General features: G+C 33.1%; 2 protein-coding genes across 7 annotated transcripts; one reads left to right on the top strand and one right to left on the bottom strand.

The window, feature by feature from the left end:
* Positions 1–1,929: 1,929 nt before the first annotated feature.
* LOC108344653 (uncharacterized protein At5g19025) lies at positions 1,930–6,224 on the top strand. 5 transcript variants are annotated; one of them, XR_008244779.1, is made up of 4 exons: positions 1,970–3,268; positions 3,704–3,771; positions 4,240–4,402; positions 6,028–6,224. XR_008244779.1 is itself a non-coding variant. In XM_017583093.2 (1 exon), exon 1 carries the CDS (start codon positions 2,420–2,422, stop codon positions 3,158–3,160), a length of 741 nt encoding a protein of 246 aa, XP_017438582.1. In that variant the 5' UTR covers positions 1,930–2,419; the 3' UTR covers positions 3,161–3,427. The 5 variants fall into 5 exon arrangements, 1 of the variants encoding a protein (XP_017438582.1); XR_008244777.1 differs by having other exon boundaries at positions 3,701–3,771; positions 6,028–6,223; XR_008244778.1 differs by having other exon boundaries at positions 3,701–3,771; positions 4,340–4,402; positions 6,028–6,219.
* A 3,041-nt stretch (positions 6,225–9,265) lies between these two features.
* Positions 9,266–19,120, bottom strand: LOC108345608 (granule-bound starch synthase 2, chloroplastic/amyloplastic). Of its 2 annotated transcripts, none has more exons than XM_052867074.1 (9): positions 18,926–19,120; positions 18,433–18,806; positions 17,181–17,715; positions 16,812–16,876; positions 14,037–14,114; positions 13,839–13,949; positions 13,445–13,489; positions 12,545–12,742; positions 9,266–10,645 (listed from the first exon to the last, which is right to left on the bottom strand). In XM_052867074.1, exons 1-9 carry the CDS (start codon positions 18,957–18,959, stop codon positions 9,689–9,691), a joined length of 2,397 nt encoding a protein of 798 aa, XP_052723034.1. In that variant the 5' UTR covers positions 18,960–19,120; the 3' UTR covers positions 9,266–9,688. The 2 variants fall into 2 exon arrangements, with proteins under 2 accessions (XP_052723034.1, XP_017439718.1); XM_017584229.2 differs by having other exon boundaries at positions 12,569–12,742; positions 18,926–19,115.
* Positions 19,121–19,333: the final 213 nt, after the last annotated feature.

Here is a 19,333-nt window from a genome sequence, read left to right as displayed (position 1 = left end):
TGATGCAATGTGGAGGATGATTGCTATACTAGAGGAGCATGAATGTAAATAGTTGGAATTATTATATTTTAAACATATATTATGTGAATTTTAATATATTGAAATCAAATACAAAATAATATACAATTTATAAACATAATTTGTATAAAAGGAAATTTTAAATCATTGATGAAAATTAAAATACGTACGATTGTCTAATTTAAAATTATTAAAAAATACAAGTTAAAGTCACATTATATTGAATATTCTTTATAGCTTTATGGGGAAGGATATGTGTCCTCTTTATCTTTTTATCATATAAATTCTTCCAATTGTCATCTTCACCTATAGAAAGATGTTGATTCCTAAATAGTTTTGAATGTACTACTTGGTGCAAATCTTTTAATGTGTTTAGTGCACTAACATAATCAATATTCTTATCACTTTTATATTAAAAAACTATTATAAGATCATGCATGAGTTTTCGATCAACAATATGTAATTAATATGCCAACATTTGCAAGAATCCTTTCTCTTATTCTTCCCTTTTCACTTTAACTCTTTTTTATTATAAGCCACTCTTTTAATTAGTTTGATTCTTACGTGAATATTATAATTGATACCATAATCATAACATATGTTTCATGGCTAATAAATTACTTAAGCTTTAAAGTTACATTATTAAGTGTCGGGATTGATTCATTGTGATGATATAATTTTTTTCTTTCAAAAGTGACTGATGTAACTTTTTATTATGGTTTGAAAATATAAAATATTATTATTATATGCATTAGTTGCCCTATTATGATGTGTTATTTTACAGTTTAAGTTTTAATTTTAAAATCACAATTAACGATAACGCAAATATAATAGCGTTATCAATTTTTAATTTAGATAAATTTTATCAGAATGTGATATATTCTTGATATTGACCCATACTATTTACAAATATATATATCGTAACATAAGAAACATTCAGTACAATAATTTTTCTTATCAGTGAGGGTTAAAAGTTTATGCTAATTGTCTTTGTCTTTTTCTTATCAGCATCTCTTTTGTCAATATATTACTCTTGACAATATTGTTATTGATTAAGTTTATTGACATTAAATCATCATCATTTAAATTCATATATGCATGAGTTTGTTGAATAAAAGACTCATTAGCTTAAACTAAAATAAATAAATAAAAAGAGGAAACATCTAAAATATAATAATTTTTTCCCTCCTAATGACTTTTACCAAACAATATAATTCTCTCTAATTTTATCTTATCATGAGATGTGAGATTTAATTTTGAGATGCAAAAATAATTAGCCAATTATAAAATTAGAAGGCACCAAATAATTTTTAGAGATATATAAAACTATATTTTCTTAAGTTAGCCCATTAGTTAAATATAATTGATTAAAGTAATTTAGCTTAATTATAAATAAGTGGTTTTGAATCTCCACAAAGATTATTCTCCACTATTTAATTTTTTCCTAAATTCCTTTTAACTTCTTATAAAAACCTATTATGAACCTCTCCTCAAATAAAAAAAAATGCAAAACTATAAACAATTCTTTAGACAATTATCTCTCTTAAAATAACTTTCACATCCCTACTAACATATTTATACTTTTCCCTATAAGCTAAAAACTACTTTTCACACACACACACAAAAAAAAAGTCATTCATAGCAAAAAAATAACATCACTAGGTACATATTCCTTGATGCTATTTAGTCACAAATACAATAAGTAAAAAAGCAAAATGCCATTTTCCCAAGAGAGAATTGGGTCATGCCCCACCAAATCATTCACACATGATTTCTAAAAGAGTTGCATCATAGAAGCCCATTCCATTCCTTTGCATAGCCCACCTTAAACAAAACGTGTCCTTTCCTTCATCTATGATGGCTGGAGTGTGTGTAACTTAAACTCTTATCTCTCTCCCTCCTTACAAGTAATATTAAATAAATAATTAAAATAAATTAAAATAAGTAAATAAATTAACATTGCTGATTTCATATGATGATAATAAAGCAGTGAATGATGATTCTTCCTTCATTCTCCTCTCAATCCTTCTTCTACATCTTCTTCTCTTACTCTTTCTGCAATAACAACAGCGTCACCAATCCCTTCAAGCCGGCCAAAGCCCCATTAGCCAAAAGTTAATTTTTCTTCTTCTTCAACACTCTCTTTTAGATAATCACATATTCAGTTTCATTGCCCAGCATAAAAAATTAAGAAAATTAAAAAGAAAAAATGATCGTTTCGTGAATTTCGACCCGTTGGTCACCGACAAGTTTCGATCTTCTTCGTGCCAAAGTTGCAATCTTTTGGACTTTTGGCGAGGTGGGTCGATCCGGTTTCGTTCAATACTAGTGGGTTTGATCTGGAAAAGGAAAAGAGGAAGAATTGGGTTATCTCCGATTCAAGATTGTGTCCTTTTTTGAAATGGTCTATTTCCATAGCTCGATCTCTATCTGCAAGTCCTTTGATCAATCATCTTCCATGGCGAATTCAATTTGTTCTGCGGATTTCGGTTCGAAATCAAGGCAAATCAATCAACTTCAGAAGAATCGGAGAACCCCTAATTCTTCATCGTCAGCATCATCGAATTCCCTTCAGATTCCTCCTTGTGATCGATCTCGATCGGCCATGGTTGATGTTGTGATGTTCATTGCTGTTGTTTGTGCCTGTGGCTTTTTGTTCTTTCCTTACTTGGAATTTTTGGTGACAAAGTGCTATGATGGGGTTAAGGTTGTTGTGTTTTTGGTTAAGGAAGAGGTTTCGATTGCACCTTGGATCTATGTTTCTATAGGTTTGAGTGTTGTGTGCGCTGCATTGGCCACGTGGGGTGTGGTGGCTTGCACCACTAGGAGGTGTGGAAATCCCAATTGCAAGGGTCTGAGGAAGGCTGCTGAGTTTGACATTCAGTTGGAGACTGAAGATTGTGTGAAGAATTCCGCTTCTTCCTCCTTGAATTCTGCAAAAGAGAGTGGTGGCAGTGGTGGAGTGAAGAAAGGTCTCTTTGAATTGCCCCGTGATCACCATAAGGAGCTGGAGGCTGAACTCAAGAAGATGGCACCGCCTAATGGAAGGGCTGTGCTTGTGTTACGAGCAAGGTGTGGATGTTCTGTTGGAAGGTTAGAGGTGCCGGGACCTAGAAAGCATCATCGGAAGATCAAGAAGTAGCAGCAGCTGCAGCAATCCTGTTCTAGTAGGAACAGGATAGGAGAGGACACCCTTTTGATTTATTGGAAGGAAGGAAGGAAAGGGATAATCGGATCAACTAGAGAATGTGTACTTGTCATCCTTGTGTTCATTGATCTAGTAGGAATTTAGGATGTCTTTAAATAAGCCCCTTGGCAATAAGTTGTAAGGAACTATGGGTCATACACAATTAGTTGGTTATACCTGGAAATATAAAAAAAAAAAACAAAACATTTTTATTTTAATTTAGTTCTTGAGTTTTCAAGATTTATATATAGTTCTGTGAAGATTTTTGCATCATGGTTTTGAATTTTACTCTCTTGTGGTTATTGTTATGTTGTGTGTTTTTGTGATGATAAGTGTAGGACGAGTTCTTAATCTTGCTATGTGCTGCAGGTTATGACAGATTAAGTTTGATGTTCTGAACATATATCTTAGCTTTGCCTGAGTTTGTTTCAATCTTGTAAAATTTCATTTATAGGAAGGTTCCTCTATTTTCATTGCCCTGTGTTGTGATTGTAGCAGAAGATGTCTGGAATGTTAACGGTGGGATAGACTGTTCAACCTCAAGGACATGGCATCTTTTTATTCAGGTAGAAGAAAGCTTTGGTTCTATTTGAATTCTTTTTTCAGAAAATTGAATTTGCTAATGGAGAAAACAGTTGGACGATAATTCTAGAATTATTTTTTACTGTAGAGGTCTACTTTTGTACATAGTTGTATTGTATATGTTGTGTGCATTTGTCAGACTTTTACTTAGCCAGTTGCATCTTCGTTCTAATTTTTCATCTTTGTTATCCGTTTGCATAAACTGAACAAAACTATTTTGAATCCTGAATTATAATATAAATGTTTCCATCTCTTCCTCTCCCAAAGAAATCCATTCGGATTATATTTCTATTGGTTTCCACAGCATTTTTTGTCGCTGCTAGAACCCATGCTTAATTTTCTGCATATTTTTTAGTTAGTCTGATTCTTAGTTACTTTTGTAAGACTCATACACAAATTGTTTGTAAATAAGTTTTTGTGGTTGCATTTGACCATTCATTTCCTGCTTGCAGACGTGCTAGACTATCAGTATCATGACTTTGATACTTTTTTATTTGCTAAAACTTCAAATCAAGGTTATTGCACAAGTCATTTTTTTCTATTGTTGATCAGTATCTGGGGGCAGTACATGCAATTCTCTTATGGAACAGTGACCAGATTTGAACAGCGAACTTGGTAAGATGTTCATCTGTAGTGCATTGAGCCAACTTTTGATTTCTATTTCTATATTTTTTCTTTGGTGTATATGAACTCATCTTCAATTATAATTTTGAACATGACAGATTTTAAATTATTTGAACACTCAGTCTGTCTCACTAGTTGAAATTAGCAAATCCTAGCAGCCATCTTGTCTCAATTGCAGTTTTCTAGACTCTGTCCTGTTTGAATAGTCTTATCTTCTGTAATTAAGTTATATTCTTTTAGTTTTCCAATTGTATATGTTAGAATATTTACCCTATTTATCGTGATTATATTGTGTCTAAGGTTATCCTATTTATCATGATTATATTGTGTCTAAGGTTACCCTATTTATCATGATTATATTGTGTCTAGGATTACTCTATTTATCATGATTATATTGTGTCAATTTATTTTTATAAATAGAAAATTATGAGAAAGATTAATCAAGTCCTCAAAAATTATTTTACAATTTAATTCTCAAGTGTATATTTTCTCTGTTGTATTGCAAATAACTAAAACACTCTAGGAGGATGATGCAGAAATTCCACTGAGAAACTCTTAACAAGATATCTTAAGTGGGGAGTTCTCAAGCTTAATATTGAGAAATTCCACTGATATGGCCATTTAAATTATGAGAAAGTCAAGATAAACCAATCCATTTTTAGCTTAATATTGTCCAACATGGAACTGTTTTATAAATATGTTAGGAAACTAAAAGAATCCCCTAACACTACCATAAGCTTGTGACTTCTCATTTTTCCTCTGAAAGAAACTGCCCAAGGTTGTAATTTATAATTTAGAGTTATGGAATGAATGTTTTGATGATGAGTGATTCAACAAAACCAAACTCTCACAAGTAACTCCAAAGGATCCTTCTTTTTTTTTTTTTTATATTCTGTTGTAGAAAATTTAATTGAATACTTAAACTTTTGCCTTGTAATATATGTCTTCTACCCTACTGCCTTCCCATGTGTTAAGGGCAATGATCAATTCTATCACAAAGTAAGGATGACCACTTTTGGAGCCCAAAAAAGAGGGCATAATATATGCTAGTTAAATGATGAATTTGGATTCTCTGCTCGGTTTTTGGTACTAAGCTTTTATTGTATCTTCAAAATACACTGATGTACATTGATTTTAATGTTTTAAAATATACCTTTTTAATATATCAACATCAATGTATTATGAAAACTTAGCAGAGGCACAACAAAAAAAACAGCAGAGAACCTAGACTCCTAAACCTAAACTACTAACATAAACTAATATGGCTGAAAAAATATTCCTACACAACATAGTTAGGTACCCTTTACTGCAGCCAAACAATTTTTAAGGGAAAAAGGAAATGGGCTTATAGAAATATATGTCAGTCTCTCTTTTGGTTACAAAAAGTAAATGTTGACTGCATTTTGTTTTAGATTTTAGTTTCTTTCATTGGCACCTATCAAATGCATGTACATCAATAATGGTATGATATTTGATCATTCATTTTATGGGGGCAACACTATGCCCTCCTTATATTTTGCTGTGAAATAATTGCAATAAGTCTTAATGGAAATGATTTTCAATTTTTCAAAATATGTGAATCTAATGATGTTACATGGCACCAAAAACTTCTGCAGGTGCTCATAGTTTTGTACCAAGAAACGTGAACATCTCAATAACCAAGTTTGCAAACTCCATGTATCAAGAGACATATGACTAAGATGTGGAGAATAGAGATCAAAATACTATTTGTATAATAAATGATCACCCAGATGAGCACTAGCATTACAAGGGTAGCGATGAAATCAAAGCAAAATTTCTATAAATAATCTTTTTGGTTAAATTATAAACTAGGAATAGACAGATACAACTGAGAGAACAATCAACAAACTTAAAGTTGGGACAAAACAACACCGAAATGGATATTCATACAAATAGGTTAAGACGAGGCACTAAAATATTCTAACAAAGAGAAAATTGTAGTGATAAACTCAAGCCTTCAATTTAACAAAACTTGCATTTCTATCGTGAATTCCTTCTTTGACATCTTACTTTTCCTTTCTGAGAAAGGTTAGAGTCATGGAGATGAGTGTTAAAATGAATATTTTGTTATATATAAGAAAGAACAAGGTGCAAAATGATTACGTGTAGGGAGTGGTTGATGTAGTATTTGAGAAAAAATGTGATAGAAAACATATTAGTGATTGGGGCATGCACAAAGAGAAAATGGAAACTAAGAATAACATTAAAGAATTTGGTAACGAAACTAAGAATAACATTGAGATATTTTTGTTATAATGCAAAGTCAAACATTTTCCTTATGTGATAGGGATAATAGTATTGGTAGTGTAATTCTTAATTAGCTTTAATTGTGATTTTAGTTATTTTAGATTGGATAATTGCTATTTCGGTCCCCTAATTTTTGTAAGTTAATTTAGTCATACTTTCATCTTTCTTCCATTTAAAATACTCAAAATCATCTGAAGGCTTTCATTGAATGAGATGAATTTGAAAAGGGAAATTTTTTATACGCATATTTTGATTAATAAATTTTAAGTAATAAGTCTATGAAAACGTAAGCGATTCAATTTGTAAATATTTGCACATATACATAGAGTGAATATATAGATTGAGAGGGTGCCAAAAGTAAAAATGAAAAATGAAATGATTCAAAGTGCGCCACCCACATGTAAGACACTAACTACATAAGAGGGAAGAACAAATAAGACTAGTCTTTGTATTTTGATTTTAGTTAAAATTGGTTTATTTTATATTGGTCCTAATATGTTAAAGTTTCTAAACTTTAGCCTTTTCATCAAGATATTTAGAAGATTGAAAACTTACCCCTACCACTATGCCAAACACAGGTATTTTTGTGCTTGTGCAGTTGCATTCTTTAAAAATAAAAAAATATCAGCTATAAATAAATATAATAATTGAAAAGGTTAGAAAAAAAATCTTTTTTATATTTAAATTTTCCTTCTTTATTTATTCAATGTTTGAACTATTGAAAGACAAAAACAGAGTGAAACTATTACAGAAAAACTAAGAATTATATATTACTATAAATTATTGATATTATTATAAAATGTAGACATGTATAGTTGAAATGCATGAAGATTGAAGAAGTGATACATGTTTTCTTTTTCTGGAAAATTGTTCCTTGTCATTTCAAATTATTGAAGTAAACTTTGTTGTTGTAGATCCTCTACAAGTTCCAATTTTATTTTATTATTATTTTGTTCTAAATTCAAACGTCAACTTTTTTGGTTGCTGAGTAACTAAGCCATAAGGTTGGACCACTGATGCAAGCCATTGATACACATGCCCCCATTTCTCTTTAATAACAATGTCAATGCCCTCTTTAATAAGATGTAGTTTAAGATAATTGTAATTAAGACATTTTTTTATGGTAATGCAAAGAGATTGAGATAAGAAAAAGCACTTGCCTGAAGGGAAAGGTAACATTGAGTGATTGACATGATATGTGTGGTAAGTGTGGAAGCATTGAAGACCCTAAATGTGTTTTCTCACCAAATGAAAGAAGACAATTGGGTTGTGGAATTTCATTGTGGCTGGCAAGTTGTGTGCCTTTGGTCATAGTTGCATTAAGTGAACTGTTTACTTCTTTTTTCATTTGTCAGCATTATCTGTCTAAGATTGGCTTCTACAGAACATGAAAAACAAGTTCATGTTTTGTTTATAACATGTTAAAATATTGTATACCTCTTTTCTCATAAAGATTAAATAGATTGTCTTTTTAATGCTTATTAAGAAAGATAAACATGGCTTAAATGACTGTCATATTTATAAAGAAAAAGTCATGTTAGATAAATATTACATTTAAACAAATCAGACAAGACAAAGTTTTCCAATGATGTTATATTTTACAAATGTTATATGTTGGATGCAATGACTGTTGCATATGGCAGTGGTCAAGGAAATAGGCAGGAGAAATGTTTGAACAGTTCCTCTCAGAATCTGTCGGTTTTTATGTTATCAGTTGAAATATTTGAATATCAACATCTCAGAATTTTTATGTTTATTTTAAGGTTTTATTGGGATAAAATAAAAATGTGATCTTATCATTAAGATTTGAGGAGTTATTAATTTGATTTGAAATTAAAATAATATTTGGAGTTTTCTATTTCACTTTTTCTATGCAGAGTTTATGAATAAAATCTTGATATAGCTAATTTAGTTAATAATCTCTCCATCTTAAAACTACATGTTGTACACAAAAAACCACCCTATCTTATTATCTTCTTAGCTATGTATTCAGGATTATCAGAAAATATTTAGAAGAGATCATACGAAATCAAAATGAATTGTGAATGCTTTCTTGAACTACTTGGTTGAAAGCTGTTGCACTGTTAAAAAGTGTTCCTTTCAAACCGAAAACATACATGTTAAATGCATTAGAATATAGAAGTCGCGAAATTTGCATATAGAATTTATGTAAACTATTTTTGTGATGTTCAGACAACTAAGAGTAATGGTTTAAGAATGTCATAATAACTCTAGATACCCAAACAAGACAAATATATCATAATGGACAAGATTGTTGTGAAAAGATCAAATATATTTATTAGATGTTTTTTTCTTTTTACACAACCTTCAACTAAAACATTTATAATAAGAAACTTATTTAAAAACTGATATTTAAGTTACCCTATTGGCGTATATATTGGCATATAGTACTAGAATTTATAAACCTTTCATTGTCTTCTTTTAGGTTGTGTTCTCTAAACTACAAAAACAGAATAATGCATGATTAAGTGTGCTAAGGCGGTTGAGATCAAATCCTGGTATATCCATATACCTTTATTAAAACAACAAAGGTCTAGCTATGCATTAGAACCAAAATAAAAGACATGTTAAAGACACTTTTAATTCTAAAATGATTATAAAGAAGACATTTAAGCATCTACACACTACATGTTTCATTATTCTGCTACTGCTACGTAACATAGTTGTAGACACACCATTGCAACATTGAAAGGTATAGAATTCATCTATCTAAAGGGCTAATACTCTATTCTTTGTTTTGTTTTTTCTTTCTTTCTTTATTCAAAAAGGACAATACTAGATGTGCCAGAAATGACATATATAACAAGTGATTATTACATAACCTTAGTTAAGGGGCAAAAATGTTCCTGCAGGACCTGCATCAAGAAAGTTGTAACAACTTGGCCACAATAACAGGGTCCCTTTCCCTTGCACAGACCATGATATAACTCAGCAGCATGAATGCACTCACATTGATGAATCTGCTTAGGTAGAGTAGAAGCAAAGATTTCACCATTGGTACTTGGCAGCAACAAGAACCTCCTCATACTGCTCAGCAGCCTTGTCCCAACTGAGATCCTGCATCATCCCACGCCGTTGTAGCCCTTCCCAGCTATGCTTAAACTGCCTAAAGGTCATCAAACAGTTCCCTAATGAGTTTATTAGCTTATTAGTTTCAGCACTATCAAATGTCCATCCAAGGCCAGACTCTTCAAATGGATTAAAAGGTGTCACAGTATCCCTCAGTCCACCCACAGCGTGTACAACAGGGATTGTTCCATAATTCATGGCATAGAGTTGATTCAAACCACATGGCTCAAATCTTGATGGCATGAGCAATATGTCTGCACCTGCTGTTATCCTGTGAGCCATCTTCACAGAAAAGCCAACCCATCCTTTGATTTTGTCACCGTGTTGGGCCATAAGTTCCTTAACCATATCTTCTAAGTCTGGCCTTCCTGTTCCCAGCATGGCAAGCTGCACATCCTGACCCATCAACCATGGAATGGCTTCAGCTATGAGATCGATGCCTTTTTGATGATCCAGCCTTCCGATGAACCCGAGTAACGGAACATCCTCACGAACTGGCAAACCGAGCTCCCTTTGTAAAGCAGCTTTGCATTGACGCTTGCCACTTTGCAGGGTCTCAATGGAGTAGTTGGTGTATCCATTTGATGTCAGGTGAACATCAAACTTGGGGTTCCAATCTTTGGTATCAATTCCATTGACAATTCCCCTCAGTTTCCAGTCATTCTCATTCATGATCCCATGCAAACCCCAACCACCTTCAGAAGTTTTGATCTCCCATGCATATCCATGACTGACAGTGACAATCCGATCAGCTGCCTTTATGCCAGCCGCAAAGATATTCATGTGTTCACCTCCAACAGGATCATAAAATTTGAAAAGGTCTATGTAGTGCTCCGGTAAATCCGTGTAACGGAATTCATCAAGTGGGCCACGACCCTATAATATAAAATCCAACCATTATGAAAATGAAACAGTGATTTGCCTTAACAAATAGTTTTTTTTTTGTTTAAAGATAAAATAATTGCTTATAGATACAACAATCCACATTCCATAAGTGAAACAAACATAAATGCATCAGATGAAAAAACATTTTCTCGCATTGACTAGTCATTAACATTAATCATCATGACAGGATACATGCATACTCACATTCACATAATATTTGAAAGGTTGGAGTGCAAACATATGACAATATGTACGGAGTTGAGGACAAAAACAGAGACTAATCCATTAATTGGGAGAACCTAAGGCTTAAGTACCACATAAGTAATCCATTCTATCCAATAAGAACCTCCTAACAATAAATAAATCATCCAGAAGAGTGACAAACACATCTAAGGGTACGAATATCCATGAATATCCGAAGCCATTTTTTCATTAAAAATCCCTTCTATTTTAGCCTTGGGATAGAGAGCTATCCAGGAATTTTGCCTCTGATTATTTATCCATTATTTTCCCCAATATATTCTACACAAGGAAAATCATGCATACCCCTTGGAAGTATAAACAATAATGCCCTTTTATCTGGTATGTGGCTTATGAAAACATGAAAAGAGAGGTGTTAAATAGGAAAGAGAAAGACCTGAAGCTCAAATCATGTTTCTAAGACAACACAGGTGCTTTACGTATACTGAGAAAGTGAAATCAACACAATAGATAGAGGAGACTGATATACTCTAATAAATAAAGGATTTGAGCCTTATTTCTATAATTATAACGTTTTCCTTCAAACTGGAGCATATAAGTCATATGCTTTTAGCTTCGTGCTGATATGATCAATATATAGTCCTCTTAGGAACTTAGTGAATATGTTAGTCAAATATTCGTTGGAGTTAACAAATTTAGCACTGAAATCATTTAGGAGCTCGGTTAGTGACGAGTAATTCCAATTAAGAAGAAAAGATAGATAGATTTCATCTAGGCAACAGGAGAGAAAGTGCAGGTATAATCTTGTCAATAGATTTGTGTGTATTCTTTGACAAACAATTGAGCTTTATAACGATCAATTTTACCGTCAAGACCTATTTTTAAAAAATAATATCCTCCAGCAACAGTTTTTAAAAAACACTAAATATCATGTTAAATTATAGGACTGAAACAGTGTGTTTCTAAGAGAGCATGGGTGTTTTATTCTTATTGAGAAAATAGAATTAGTACAATAAATAGAGGAGATTTGATATTGTCTAATAATAAAGATATGATATGGGAATCAATAGATATGTTACTATATATATATATATATATATATATATATATATATATATAATTCAGATATTACTGATTGTAAAGGATTTGCATCTTATTTCTATAATTTCTATAGTTATAACAAGAGGAATAATTCTTTGTCATTTAATTCAATTGGATTGTAAAGATTAAATTTAGGTAAAATAATCTTCACTATCCATTTATTATTGTTCGTAGAAATTGGACTTGAACTCTAATTCAAGTTCATAGCATTGGTTTGTAAAGTGATGTTTACACTCATCTATATCCTACTATTTAGCCATACTTCTAGTCAATATGGGATCTCCAACATCCTCTTAGGCCGAGGACAAGACATCATACTTCTAGTCAATATGGGATCTCCAACATCCTCTTAGGCTGAGGACAAGACATCGCAAGTGTGATACTAGATATTCATGGGTAATCAAATAACAAAAGACACAACAAACTTTACTGCCACTACCATCACAAAAAGTAGATTTTTTAACTTAACCTTACAAAAAAAATTTGTAAGATAAGGTTTGCATTCCCTACATACCATATTTTGGTATCTCCTACAATTGTATGGCCAAGATTAACTCCACTCAAACACTCAATATATATGTAATTAACCATATAAATAGCTAGAGGATGAACCTGGTGTGCTATGTTATGAATCACAAAAACAGATCTTGTGAACTTCATCAAACCATTGTCACGATAATATGCTTTGAGGTACACAGGCAGCAATGCAGTATGCCAATCATTTGCAATGAAGGCCAGATTTCCATCTCCATAGCAAACACCACCACATGGAACATGCCATGGAACCTGAAAATCATTAACGTCATTTATCCATTGAAAGTAGACAACTATAAAGACTTCATATAGAATATATCTGCAAAAAGACTTTTGAAAGTTGATACAAATGATTTGGATAAACTCTGTCAACAACTCCGCATTTGAGAATAATTCTATCAAATTGGTTACTCACAAGCACCCTGCTTTATGCGCCTTATCATGTGGTAAGAACTTCACGGAACTTTCTTGGGGACCCAGGGTTAAGTAATTCTAAAGGCATATTTACATATTTACTGGGGTAGTCCTGTCCATTAATCAGTGATGCATGGAAGCATGCATAAAAATGATTCTAAGAGATAATGAAGAAAGATTCAAAATTAGTATTCTCTGACAAATGAAGATGGACATGTCCCAAGTATCTTAATTGGAAGCTCAGTTTGGCAAGCATCTTTGTTTCATTACAATACCAGAGTTTATGTTAGTCACATTGCGTGGAACTACAAATGTACCTCTAGTCACTTCTTATTTTAACATTTTTATCACCTGATGTAATGCAGATTGGTATTTTTCAAGTTTCCTGAAACATACTATTTACATCAAAAATCAAGGATAAGGATACATTTGGTTAACTTTATAAAACATAGCATATGCATTCTAATAAAAAATAGATAGCTGTCAACCAAGCATCCCCATAAATAATGTAGAACGAACTAAATCATTTAGTTCACGTACCTCAGCAGCTGCCTTGCAAAACAACACCATGCGTTTTAGAATATCCTGTTCCATTAAAGGACATGAACCGAGTCAAAAAGAAATTAATGAGCAGAGAAATAGTTACGGGTAAACTGGGCAGTCCTGAATATATGATAATGCAAGATGGAGTTACTAGAATACCTTAAAATTAGAAAAGCACCTCTCTTCTTAACTTTACTAATGGAGGAAACAAAGAAATCAAAAGATAAGACAGGTTTTGTCCCACCCCCCAACCCCCCCCTCCTAACCCTTCACCTTCCTTTGCGCCTTGAAAAGGAGACGTATTACCATTTAAGACAATGGAAGTACTTAATGATGGGCTACAACTCAAACAAAAGCAAATTATTACCGTTCAACAAAAATATATTATTACCATTCGGTTTCCACCATATACGTTATTCTGTAAATTGCGGAAGTTTGGACTGTCAAGAAAAACGAAGTCAACACCATCAATAAAAGCATGGTAATATGTTACTTCCATGTCCTGTCAAGAAAAAACAATGATTTGTTACAAAACCAAGGTAGCAGCAACAATTTATAACTGATCAAGAATAGAGTTGTTGCTCCAAACCTGGCCATCCACTTTGTACTGTTTCCGTACTCCAATCTCTTGTGCTTCAGCATAATTACTATATCGAGGTGCTACAACCTACAAAGAAAATGAAAAGAATGAAAAAAGACAATGGGAGTATTAATAAAAAGGAAGATGAAACTCATTGAAGTGTCCAATAACAATCTGATGACACATGAAACAGCTGTCATTTCACTTGGATTATGTAAGAAAATAAAGAATTATTATTAATAATAATCACACAAATTACATTCTCATCTTTGTAATAATCAAAACCTTTAAAAAATGAAATACAAATATGCTGAAATGAATAGAAAGATTCTGAAGATATTTTTTCATAGACTACGGATAAATTGAGAATATTTTTTTATCCTAATATCATTCCCAACTTCCGTACAAGATCCTGGAATCTGCCCTAAGGAAGTCCTTTATTGAAAATGTCTGCCATATAAAATCATGTTGCAACATGAGTTGTAACCACTGGGCCCCCTTGTTAAGATTATCTTTGATGAAATGTTTGTCAATTTCAATATGATGGTAGTCGAAGCATAGTTGGCAAAGATACAATGCAAATCAAGATGGTTGATGGTACTATGAGCACATTAAGAATTTAATTTATTTTAGCAACCTAAATTCTCTTGCTTGTTCATATAGAGCTGAAGGTGAAGTCCTAAGAATTTCTACAGGTGCCTTAATATGAAAAGAAAGTTGAAGAATGGACTATATATCTTGTAGTAGTAACCTTTTATTTATGATCTTGACCAAAATCACTTATGGCATATGAAGTTAGGCCATTGGTGAAATGGATGAGCTTAGTAAGAAAGATGTGCTTAGTGGACAATGGATTGGAAAGCCAGATTTTTGTGCGCTTTATGTTTAGAGTAAAATCTCGCGTTGGAGTTCATGGGGACTCTATAATATCCATTCATACAAGTGTGTTTCAAAGTTAGAACAACTAGATGTGAAGACCATGGTGACTTGGAGGAAAGGATTTACTCGCAATGAAAGGGGTATATCAAACCTAGAAAACAAGAACACTTGTGTTGGTTGAAGAAGTCTTTGTATGGGTTGGAGTGGTCTCCTAGGCAATGGTATAAACAATCCAGCTCATTTATGATTGACATTGGATATACAAGAAGACACTATGATAGTTATCTTTATCATAAGTTTCATAAAGTAAACATTACATCTATCTCAATATTACAAAACAGATGAATTTTGCATCTACTTATGTACTATAATTTGATCATATCTCTAATCGATTAATCTCCAAACACCCCTTTATGTTGAGGACTGAAATTACATATTAGTGAGTGATCTAATAGTCGTCCAATAACAAGGTATACGATAAGTCTAACAAACCTTGCTAAGATAGACTCTAGTAGACTTTAAGTCTAACTCAACTTCACAAATCCAACTTAATATCTCTAGTTGATGTAAGATCTCCAATAATTAGAAATTGTCTATAAGCTCCTATATTTAGGTACTTCCCTATGTTGATGATATGCTAATTGCATATAAGTCCCCAACCAAGATCAATAAAGTGAATGCACAATCAAGTGCTGAATTTGAGTTGAAGGATTTGGGTTAGCAAAAAAGTCCTTGGTATGGGGATCAAAGAAGGAAAAAAGCTGGAAGATAGTATTTAACTCAAAGGAGCTATATTGAGAACGTTTTGGAGAGATTTTCAAAGCACAATGCAAAAAGTAATTAGTATACCTTTCATGACTCATTTTATGTTATCAGAAAAAATGTCACCACGTAAAAAGGGAGAAAGAGTTTGTGTCTCAAATGCCCTACTTCAATATAGTTGAAAATCTTATCTATATCATGATTTGTACTAGACCGGATATTGTAAATGTAGTGAGTGTTGTTACTTGTTATATGACTAATCTAGGTAAGGCTCATTGGCAAGTTTTGAAGTAGATGCTTAAATACTTGAAGAGTGCAATTGGCATAGGACTAGCATTTAATTGGGGAACAAATGGTGTTAATATCACGTTGCAAGTTTTATGACTCAAATTATGTGGGTGATATTGATCATAGGAGGTCATTGACTGGTTATATTTCCACACTTGGAGATAGTGCTATATGGAAGCTACAAAGGGTGAAAGAAGTTTAATGACTTTCATATGTGATGACAAACATATTGATGCCAGGATATATTTAATATGGGATGCATAACTTGAGGTGGTAGAGAAGATCCTTAGGGCTAAGTTGGAATTACTGGTCCTTCTTTACATTGGAAGTGGGTGGAACAACATTGATAGATGGTGAGAGCTAAATAACATTGAGAATTGAAGCCAAGGTGGAGTTTTGTTGCGTTGGCTTGATAGAATTTCTACATTTAGTAAATAACTATAATCCGTTACTTGCTTTAATGGTTTAGTTGATATTAACCATTCATAACGGAAGGCTTGGTTGCTTGCATTCTAGTATAAATAAGTGCAGAGATATAGTAACAATTAACTCAGAACTAGTATAAATATGTGCAGAGATATTGTAACAATTCATTCAAAAAAAAAAAAAAAAACATAACTGTACAAATTCTTTGGAGAGTACTCATGTAAGAGATTAAAAATTCATAGAGATTTCTTATTAGTAGTTTTATTCTTCTCTTATTAATAGAGAATTTTCTATTTCTTCTATAGTGTATCTTTTCTATCTCAAAAGACAATTTGACACATTCTTTAAGCAAGGAGTATATCTAAAGAGCAAGTTTTCTTCCCAAATTAAGTGATCCTCTGTCAGTTCATTTAGGGAATAGCATGTTACCATAACCCTGTGTCCACGCCTAGCCAAAGCCTTAGGTAACGATCCAGCAACATCTCCAAGCCCACCTATCAGCTCAGGTATAAGTTTTAAATTACGGCAAGACAAAACAGCAAATTCAAGAATGCTAATTCAAGAACAGGCATGCAATGATAAATATAGAAATTTAAAAGAAAATTTTGACCCCCAAAAAGAGTCTTTCATTTTTCTGTCTTTTATTTAAACATCATCAGGCTAGCGAACAAGTTGCCAACAAAGAGCCACTTATCAAATTTCTTTCAATAATGCCTATATGTGTTAGTCACAATTCACAAAGGAGTTCAGTTGCCTACATTCATCAAAGAAAACATTACATGAAATAATGTTAGTTACCTGCTTTGGACCAGGGAGCACATTCTACTGCAGCCAATATAACATTCATAACATTGTCCCCAGCCAATGGTGGGGGTTTTTCACCTTCACTCTCAACATTGTCAGTTTTATTGGCAACCTCACTTAAACTTGATTCACTCATACCTTCCAGTATTTCAATAACATGATTGATGGGTCCGGTGCCACTTGGGATTTCGATTGGTACAGTATCAGGGGCAATGGTATCAGGGGCAATTGTCTCATATCTATTACTATTCAACAGTTCATCAAGATATTGCGTAGCTGAAGCCTTTTCAGCAAGAGATTTATCATCTTCTTCAGCTTTATCAAAACCACGATCAATGCCTAAAACCGAGACATCTGGTATTTCTTTCTCATTAGATCGGACGTAATTGCTTGAAACAGTGCCACCATTTTGGTTCTCAACAGTACTTAACAGGGATTCATTGCTGTGCTCATCTGAAATACCGTTTCCTTCTGCTTCAAGACCGATTTCACTATTTATTGAATTAATCAGTTTCTTTCTTTCAGCAATCTACAATAAACAATAAAGCTAAGTAATATCACCACATGGATGCTTATAATAACATGACCAGTTATTAAAGCACATAAAAAAGCAAACAAAGTATGCTCACACACAAAAAAAAAAAAAACAAGAACGACAGGTAAAGAAAGTTCTAATTTAAGCAGTAGCACATAGTAGTTTACTCCAAAAAAAATAAAGTCTCACTCTATTACGCCCTTCAGTTGATTTGAGTTATCTTCTCTACTATTCCAAGCATATTTTTGTCACTTCTACCTAGTTATTATTAATTCCATGGCACTTAATCCTAAAAAGGACAAACTGCATGCAATTTGCATGTATTAGCACAAGGATCTCATAGACCAAATTAACATCTCAAAAATAGATCACAGAAGCGAAAGACCCACAGTGAGTGAAGCTGAAAAAGGTTGTCGAAACAATAAATCTTTTATACTAGTCATTTTTTATACTCACCTTTGCAAGAGAAAAATAGAGTATCTCCTTTATTTTTCCAATAAATTCCCAGTTTCCCAATCTCAACAAATCAATCCAATGAAAGACCAAAATTATAATCAAAAATCATATCTTGCATGCATGTGGTCTGAAAAAAGTATGAATTAAAAAAATCAACACTTACGTGGGTCTCAACATAAACCTTTTTGGGGACAAACATAAAGATGAAATCCTAGACCCTTTGTAAAACACATTGATTCCACAACACAATGATACCTGTTGAAGCAGCTCCTTTTGCAAAGCAAGAACCTGCTTACTCTTCTCAATTGTGCCCTGAAGCGTCTTCTCTGGCTCTTCACTCATCCCGGAATCATTCCCCAAAGCTCTTATTCGCTTATTATTCTCCACCAAACACAGCAAACCCCTACTACACAAATGGTTCACTCTTCCACGCCCCCGCCCTCTTGCCCCCGAATGTCCAAACGATGAACCACTCACAGAGCCAAACTTCGGCGAAGAAAGCTTGAGACTCCTGCCGTGAAACATCCTCATCATCAAAGTGTAGTCCGCATTGGCTTCCACGAGAAAGGGTGCAGAACCCATCGATGCCATCGCCAGTGGATACAGAGGAACAAGTGCTGTGGCGAAAACTGGGGAGACCAAGATGGCGTAAACGAGAGATCAACGAGGGTGAGCAAAAGGGTGGGAGCAAAGTGAAGAAAAGAGTGAGAGTGTGATGAAAAGGTGAGAGCTTTCTTTCACAACTTACTCAGAACTGAAAATGGAGAAGAAGAATAAAGCATGCAGTGATGGTTTGTCTGGAGCAGAGCTTAGGATGACCGCAAATTAGTGACCTGAAAGGGTCCCATTGATGGTGTAGTTTGAGTGACGAGGACAGAGAATTTTAAAGGTGAAATTTTTCGAAGCAGTTGATGATGATCATCGTGGTTTGACATAGGTGTCGGTTAGCTGAGTGAAGTGGTGCACACATGTCTTGTTCTTGTGAAACTGTTACTAAATTTGGAGTAACCTTTCCATCATTTTCTATCGGGGTAGCTTTGACTCTGTGCTAAAAAGTTTACTTCAAACGCCGTAAAATCTTAGTTTAATAAAAAGAGAAAATGAAGATCTGATATATAATTTGAGAGAAATATAAATATAAGAAAGTTTAATTAAA

The sequence above is a fragment of the Vigna angularis genome, chromosome 8 (genome assembly GCF_016808095.1).
Source record: "Vigna angularis cultivar LongXiaoDou No.4 chromosome 8, ASM1680809v1, whole genome shotgun sequence".
In the NCBI taxonomy this organism is placed as follows: Eukaryota; Viridiplantae; Streptophyta; class Magnoliopsida; order Fabales; family Fabaceae; genus Vigna; species Vigna angularis.
The sequence above is the reverse complement of the archived record's forward strand: the minus strand, read 5'-3'. Positions and strand labels throughout refer to the sequence as shown.